The 8631-nt window shown below is 30.9% G+C and overlaps 2 protein-coding genes across 3 annotated transcripts; both read right to left on the bottom strand.

Annotated features, from left to right (window-relative positions):
- Positions 1–1215: 1215 nt before the first annotated feature.
- On the bottom strand, positions 1216–2783 carry LOC101502864 (membrane steroid-binding protein 2-like). Its single transcript, NM_001364897.1, is given in 2 exon segments — positions 1216–1593; positions 2419–2783. Coding segments are annotated over 2 exon segments (663 nt in total). The 5' UTR covers positions 2727–2783; the 3' UTR covers positions 1216–1238.
- Positions 2784–5634: 2851 nt separating this feature from the next.
- On the bottom strand, positions 5635–8631 carry LOC101502550 (F-box/LRR-repeat protein At3g48880). 2 transcript variants are annotated; one of them, XM_004496525.4, is made up of 3 exons: positions 8496–8631; positions 7129–7536; positions 5635–6485 (listed from the first exon to the last, which is right to left on the bottom strand). In XM_004496525.4, the coding sequence occupies exons 2-3, from the start codon at positions 7485–7487 to the stop codon at positions 5927–5929; spliced, it is 918 nt and encodes a 305-aa protein (XP_004496582.1). In that variant the 5' UTR covers positions 7488–7536; positions 8496–8631; the 3' UTR covers positions 5635–5926. The 2 variants fall into 2 exon arrangements, with proteins under 2 accessions (XP_004496582.1, XP_012570089.1); XM_012714635.3 differs by lacking the exon at positions 8496–8631 and adding an exon at positions 8283–8429.

The following is an 8631-nucleotide window of genomic DNA, read 5'->3' as shown; positions in this document are numbered from 1 at the left end:
GTTGTGACTTGTGATCAATAACTTGATATCTGTTCATCCAGTCAAGCCTTTTAATTTTAATATTACAAATGGCTCCCTTGTCTTTCTACAACTTCAAATCGGTACCTTTCTCTCCTTCACATAACCCACATATGATTATGAAGTCCATTTGATTTTCAACATCATGCATTTATCCCCACAATATCAAAAGATACATTCATTTTATGATGAAGCTTAAGAAGTGAACTATATATGTGTTGGCGAAATCAGGTTCCCTGCGGTCAAGCAAATTCTACATTCATACAGATTAGACAGTCCTAAAAAATACAAATTTTTAATCTTGTTATTTAAAATGTCAGTCTTTAATCTGAACCGTCCAATCTTAAACGAACCCTCATCAATATCTAATTGAGTAACTGCAAGGAACCTGGAACCATGTGTTGGCAATCATACTTTTTGCTGGAAGTAAAAATAGTCCTTGATTTAGTTGTTGCTAGGATGCTAACACTTACTATATATAGGATGTGAAACTTGATATATTCAATTATTCGAGAGATACTTTCCACATGGGCACTTTGTCATACTCAACTTTATTAGTACCAAATAGAAAAGGACATACACCAAATAATTTGGTTAAGTTTTTTTTTTTTTTTTTGCCTGGCTTAGGAAACCATTTTTGCCACTTGATTAGTTTAATGAGGTTTTTGCTTATAAGGATGGAGATGTCATCTATCTTCATCCTCTCCACTGACAAATTCCTTCTTCTAAGTAGTTTTTCCTTCCAGGTTTAAGAACATTCAAGCAAAAGAAGTCAAACATCACATTGTCCACTATCAATTAATCACCTTAATAACATATGTAGGACCAGATGAAAATTTCAAACAAGACCTAAAGCAACGCATTATTCAAACAAGATCTTTTCAAAAGACTGATACTTCATTTAATCTTGCTACAAATTACCCCAAGCAATGCATTATTCAGTCAAGGATTAATCAAAATACCCCAAATGTCATTTGTCTGTTACTATCATTATGTAATATACATTTTATGGAAGGTAAAAAGGTAGATATAACTTCAATTTACCACTACAGTTCATTATTCATCCGACCGAACGTTTAACTTCAAGCAAAGCAACAATGCAAAAGGAGTGACAGACCTAGACTACTATGAAAACTTGCCTTACATTTGCTCAGTCTTTTCAGGAACTACTATGGTGTTTTTCTTTTTCCTTAAACTTTTTTTGCAATGTATCTGTGAGATTACTCTTTATCAGCATCATCAACATTTGAAGGGGTTTCATCACTTTTAACAGCTGCAGTTTCTGATCCGCTGTCTTCAGTTGGCTTAACAGCATCAACATCACGGGGTGTAGATTCTGATGGTTCACTTGTGGATTCTGCTTCAGTTACTGGAACTTCTCTTTTGATGGTTCCAACCTTTACATACTTTTCCATAAACTTGTATTCCCAATCCTGTAATGCATCAAGCTCAAATGGGCCGAGACCAGAAATATCGCCGGTTAAATCTTTCTCTTCAAAAGACATCTTTGCTAAAGCTCTACTAGCATCCTTGCCAGCGAATAAAGCATAAGGTCCACCAGGTCCATAAAACATTCTGGAACAACACATTTACATGAGATAATAATAAGAAATGGTATAGGCACCTTTTAAGTTACATTGAAAAGGTAAAGTAAACGCATATGTATATAATTCACTGTTGCAACAATATAGAGAATGATTCTGTTTTCAAGAAAAATCATGTATCACCTCATTGTCTTGGACATTGACATTTAAAAGTAGTTAGGTGTGATTGGTTGATGACAAAAATTGATTTTAAGTGAATTGATTTTTGTTAAAAGTGAATTCCATGTAATCTGATTAATGTTGGATACATTCAAGTAAAAGTAAGTTGAACAAGAAATTTGAGTGTAAAAATCAAGTTTGGAGTCAAAGGCTACAAATTCTGACTTAAAGTTAGAATAAATTCTAAAGGCAAAATCAATTATACTCCAGCACAACCAAACAGGTCAAAATCAATTAGAAACAATTTTTGCTCCAACAAAAGTGAAACAAAAAATACACTAGAATAGATTGAAAGTAGACAAGATTACTTTCAAACAAAAAAACAAATGAAACACCAACATTGACTTATTGGGCTGCAACCATTGATAGTACTCAAAATAAAATTTCAAACATTATAGAATATTGTATCTACACAATCCTTACATATTCATACACTCAATCCTTACATGAGAGAGTAACATGACTAAGCCCTAAGGGTCAACATGGAGGAGCAACAAAAAGAACCTTACAAAGGAACAGAGAATAAATAAGGAAAAATCCAAACTTTAAGAGATAAATAATAAAAGAAACTCAAAATTAAATAATTAATCATCAACTACACAAAAAGGCATCAGAAAAAAAGTGAATAAAGTGAAACCTGCTTTGGGAGACATCATAGATCTGAGCCTTAATGGCCATGAGCAAGGGTTTATCATGATCAGAGCCGTCGTAAGCCTTGAGCTCTTCTTCGGTGATCTCTCCGAGCTGAACCGGCGGTTTGAGAGGAGGCAGGTCTTCCTCTTGGAAGTGGTGGTTACGGTCAGAGGAGGATGACCCAAAGAGAGCAGAGAAGATGTAGTATAAAGCCAATAGAATAGCCAAGACAGTGAAGAAGGTGGTCGGAGTGAGACCGGTGTAGATGACGATGGACTCCTTGAGACTCTCCCATAGCTGCACACTGCCCATCACGCACCTACTCCGTTCTCAGAGTTAGAGAGAGAGAAAAATACAACAAATTGAAGACAGAGAAACAGAGGTTATACTTTGACTTGTCTACACATCCAAAATATATTTAAACATATTTTATAAAATTAACGAAATTGCTGTTAATTTTTTATCTGACTAAATGTAATTTTTTATCTGACTAAATGGTAAATAGCATAAAATATTTACATAACTGTTGAGAAGTGGTTTGGTTTTTAGCCTTTTCATTTTTAAATAATCTTTTATTTTTGACCAAAAATAAATAAATACTTTTTTGAAAGAAAAAATATACATATATATTTGAGATAAAATCAAATAACACGTGATATCAAAGTTTAATTTAACACCAAATCTCATTTCTTATTTTATTTAATCTCAATGTCTAAAACAATCACTAAAATAACTATAATTAATGCTAAAATATTTCTTAATTTCTCTTTATCTTTCCTGGAATAGAACATTTACCTTATACGAAAGAAATGTACCATCATTGTTTTTTTTATACCTCCATCTATTCCAAGATTAATATAATAAAGACGTTGTTTAACATCGTAATTCTTCGATCTCTCTGCAATTTTATCCCAATATCTTTAAATATCACTCTTTTAATACATCAATCGTATCCTAAGATTTGTTAAATTTCTTTATATCTTGTATTTGAAACTTAAGGCCCTTGTCAAAACAAGTTGAATCAACACAATAAAGGCTTTGTTTAAAATTCTAAAAAGGTAATTTTTATTTTATATTTTTATGAGAATTTACTTAAAAATAATAGAAGCTTTTTAGATTCATTTTATACTATTTAAAAAACAAAAATTTGACATTCAATAACTTATATATTTATTCTTAAAAATTTTAATATGTTAAAAATTGCAATTTTTTAAAAAAAGCATCTTCAAATATTATTTTTACGAAGAGTTTTTTAAAGTAACTTTTTATTTTAATTATTTTTTGAAATTTTGTTATCTAAAAAATTATTAAAAATAGATAAAATATTTAAAATTATATTTTAAAATAAGTTATTTAAATCAATTTTTATTTAAATTTTATAAAATTATTGTTTTTTTTAAAACAAACTGCCCAAAAACAAAATAGATATAAAGGAGGCATGGACTTACAGTGATCGTCGAAAACATCAAAACATAGCCCATTATGATGGACGATGAAAAAAAGGTATGGAAGATACAAAAGAAAATTGGGTAATCAAACAAGAATAATGATGATTATGATCATCAACGTTTCTTTTAATTTTTGTAGGGATGGACAGAGACTACATTGATTTCATGAAATAATTTAGTTATTGTTTTAGGCCTTTAGATTAAATAAAATGAATAGATGAGAATTGGTGTCAAATTAAACTTTGACAATTGATCCTATCCCTAATAATATATATATATATTTGGTAATAAACTTTGACAATTGATCCTATCCCTAATAATATATATATCTTTGGTAATTGTAGTTAAAAATTGTTTTAAAAATGGAAAATAGAAAGAAAAAAATTGGTTTGGTAATTTTTTTTCCAAAAAAAATGTATTCTTTTAGGCAACAAAAAATATGTTTTGAAAAGTAAACTACATAACTTTTTTTAATGCACTTCACTTTTTTTAGTTGTACTCTACTTTTTTTCTAAATTAAAATATTAATGAAAAGTATATAAAAATAATGGCTCAATTGATCCAAATATCTAATTTAAATTAATTAATTTAATTCAATTTTTAATGTTTCGATTCAAACCCAAACCAAATAAATAACATTCAATTTCTATTGATTTGAATATCAATTTAATTATTTAAAATTATTTAAATTCAAATTTTAAAATAAATATATATCACATTTTGTATTCTCGTTCCATACCTCTATCGCACATTTTGCAAAGACTTTTAAATTTGATCTAATTTTCCTTGATTTTTAATTAGAAACTTCTAAAGTTATTATATAACTTTCATTGATTTTAATTAGAAACTTCTAAAATTATTGTACATCAAATATAAGTCTCATAAGTACCGCTCATGTAGTAATTGTAAAATAAATTGAGGTGCATGTTCAAACTTAGAATATTCTTCTTCTATACATTTAGAGTGTGCGTGAATTTTCGTCGCTCGACGTTTTAAAACAAAAAGAAAAATGAATCAAAATGAATATTTAAGAAATAAAAATAAAAATATTACATATTGTTGTTTCAATTGGATTTAATTTATTAAGGAAGTAATGATGCAAAATAAACCATACAAATATGACCAAAGTCTTCGGACTACGAATAAATACAATGTTGCAAAGATAAGCAATTCGTAATGACAAAGCGGCAGTCACTAACGACTAACGAGCTTTTCTAATAAGCAACTCGATTGCAAACATAACGTCTAAGAACTAAGCATATAAACAAAACTTGGTCAATGTTATGGTGGACAACTTTATAAGTGGTCATCATGGACCAGAGTTTAAAAGTTATCTCAAACTCTAACAAATATCTATAACACTCATCCTATCAGTATCTTAGTCCTACCGTCAATTCATAGAAATAAAAGAAAATAAATGTGTTCATTCAAATTCAACTCGTCGAATTAACACCAATCAGATCGTTGCATCAGGTGTAAAGACAAACAAAACCATTAATTAGTTTAGAGTGTTATCCATTACCCTTGGAGTTTTGAGAAAATCAAAGCAATATGGGTATCTTAAAAATATTTGAAATATCCTGGATTAAACCCATCAAGCTTTGGAACAAAATGCATTTGTTGCAGTAGACAAAATCAAGGTTTAAAACCAAACACGCTTGGACTAGTGGTTGGAGACTTGGGTATGGAATTCATACATTGCATTTGGTAACATTATAGGACCAATTTGTAATACAAGCAGTACCAATAATACAAGTTTCTAGCACAAATGTTCAAATCATCACCTTGCATGTTATGCTTTTAATTCTCAAAACTGTTGTCTTATAAAGTTTCCGTGATAGAAAACACGTCTTCAAAATGAAAGCAACAAAATTTAGAGCACAAACTAGAACTTATTCTTATGTACAATTACAAGATTTAACTAACTCCTTTTGAAGGGAACAGCAACATCCATTTGTAATAATTCTGATTTCGTTATTTTGATCTACAATTAAAGTACTGGAACAAATTAACAACTTAAAATGTTCAACAACAAGATCATACCAGATTTATGTTATTCTCTGTTTAAAGCGCCAGAGACGCCACCTCGTCTTCTTTCCAAAACCTTTCCTCGTATTTGTACCACCTAAGTATCCCTTCATCATTTCTTGTCCGTTGGCACGTGATGCACGAGTCATGCATGCATGTGATAAACTCGCGCAACCGAGAAGCCTTTTGACGAATAACCGGATCAATTTCATCCATATATCTTTTATATTGAGGAGGAGGAAGGCCTTCAATTAGAATGCAATGTGATATGTTGAGCACTTCTAAATGCTGTAAGCTATCTAGGATGAGAATGAGAGCTTCCTTGTACAGCGTTGAGCACCGAAGACTCAAGACTTTCAATTTTGGAACAAATGCAGCCAGAGTTGAAGCAAAGAAGATGTCACACGGCCCCATAATCTTGAGTTCGCTGAAGTTTTTGCAGTGCGCTGCGATTTCCTCTAGAAGATATGGCGGGTTTGCTATACTAGGCATTGTCAAGGACTCCAGCTCTTTCCAGGAACGGATGGCCTTGCACATTCCTGTTCTCTTAATTCTGTTCCAAGCCGGAAGAACCAGTCGTTTGAGTCGTGGGCACCTGTGACAAGGGGGCAAGTTTAGCTATTTAGGCAATCCACCTTGCAATCTCCATTTGGAAGTAGATTTAATACACCCTCGGTTTCGTTTTAGTTGTCGTTTTAAGGTTATTTTCACATTCCAAGATAACCAACAAAATTAAGTCACATTTGATGAAATTATTTGTTTTTTCCTTATAATAGTCTTAACTATTTATTATCTCATTTCACTTACTTTTCTCTACGCAATAAATTGTTATGGATATTATCGACAAAATAGTAATTAATATTGCATTAAACTTTGAAAACGACAAATAAATAGGAACAAAATTCTTCTACAAAAGACAATTAAAAATGAACCGAGGGAGTATCTAGCAATGACCGCTCCATTCTCTTCTCAAAAGTAGAAATACAAGCAACTTATCCTACAAAACATCTCATGAAAAGGTTGTTCAGTATAAATTATTGCTCGAATATCAAGCAATGTTAATATGTTAGTATCAAAGAGAAAGATGATCAACATATCGTATTCTTCAAAGAGATCTTTCACAAGTATTCATTCCTTTTATTATACATCCTTAGAGCATATTAACATTTCATGGTATATAATAACTTCATACCATATAGTTTAAACATAGATATATTATTTTTAAAAGTTGGAAATACCTTTCCGCAGTGTATGTCAACTGATCATCGCTTACATACAAGTTGAAATGGAAGATCAATGTCACTATACTCTGTCTGCTGAGACTCAAGGAAATCTTCAATAAACGGGTTAATTTCTTATCGGATCGTTCATCAACATAAACAAATGGCTCCAATGGAATCTTGATGAAATTAGATCTTAGCATTGACAAATCAAGCTTCTTCCAAAGAAGAGGATCGCAACAAGCCATGCGCCAAGCACTACAAACATGAGCAATGCCAGATGTTAACTGAAATATGTCAAGCAACTGAAAAATCTTCATCAAAATATCTGTGTCCAGATCCTCCCATCTCCTAGTGTTAGAAACAACGTCTTCCATTACGCCAGTTTTTCCAAAATTCTTAATGAACTTCAGTGCAAAGAAAAACCTACGAACCAAATTTAAAACAAAACATAAGTTTAAACCATTAAATATAGAACTAGAAGCAGAGCATGAAAAAAAAAGAAAAAGCTTTCTGAAATAAACAAAGGACGAAACAATTAAAAGCATTACCAAAATGCCACATCTTTGGGCCAAAAAAATACACGATCTAATTAAACTAACAACTTTTTATATTCTTACAAATTAGATACAGCTAATATCATTGATACAACATCTCCACAAAGCAATTCATTATTTCCATAAAAAAAAAATTAAAAAAAAACTTTAAAGTAAACAGATCTTTGATTAGACAATATCATCATTCATTACAGCATCACAGAGGAAAACAACAAAGAGATGCAATCCAAAAAGAAGACATAGGAAATAAATTCACTAAATGACCCTTTTCCTGAAATAAATTATAGGCATCCCAAACCATAATAATCAAGCAAAATCAGAACATGATAATTGAAAAATGAAAATTTTGATGTCAAATGAGTGGAAAAAAAGAAAAATTAATTACACTAAAAAAAATAATTGAACCCCAAAAGAACCATTGGCACTCATTAAATAAAACTCCCCAAAATTCAATTTTTCATGATTCTTCACTCAATTACTTGTGCCAATTTCTATCAGCCTTCATAATAATAAAAAAGTGTAATTGTAATTATAATTCTCACGCATCAGATCTCGAAAGATTGAAAATCCAAAAACAAAAAAAAATCAAAATTAAACATGTCGATGTTTAATTACCACCAACTTCTTGATCAACCAAATTACAGAAAGAAGAAATGAAAGAAAACAATTATTGGAGACTCAAAAAAGAATGGGTCGGTCATTTTATACGGAGATCTAATCCCAGAGACATCAATTTTCTATCTTTTAGAAATGAACTCAGATATGAATGAAAGTGCATGCATGTTTGTGTATTATGATTGGTCTTGTGTGAACAAAGAGAGAGAGAACCTTCAGAACCCACGAGAAGTGTGCGGGGTGGACGATGATGTGGTCGTTGTCGAGTGGAAGCGTTGATGAACCAGAGGTTTTGATATGTCTGTCTCGTACTTTGGTTCAATTCTTTTTTTTTTAATTAATACTAATT

Source organism: Cicer arietinum, chromosome 4 (genome assembly GCF_000331145.2).
Source record: "Cicer arietinum cultivar CDC Frontier isolate Library 1 chromosome 4, Cicar.CDCFrontier_v2.0, whole genome shotgun sequence".
Classification (NCBI taxonomy): Eukaryota; Viridiplantae; Streptophyta; class Magnoliopsida; order Fabales; family Fabaceae; genus Cicer; species Cicer arietinum.
The sequence above is the reverse complement of the archived record's forward strand: the minus strand, read 5'-3'. Positions and strand labels throughout refer to the sequence as shown.

Bases quoted from the DNA above. Each gene is read 5' to 3' on its own strand.
- LOC101502550 (XM_004496525.4), bottom strand. From the start codon at position 7,487: ATGGAAGACGTTGTTTCTAACACTAGGAGATGGGAGGATCTGGACACA. The intron at 6,486-7,128 runs GTATTTCCAACT...CCCTTGTCACAG, and splicing joins TTGACATACACTGCGGAAAG to GTGCCCACGACTCAAACGAC.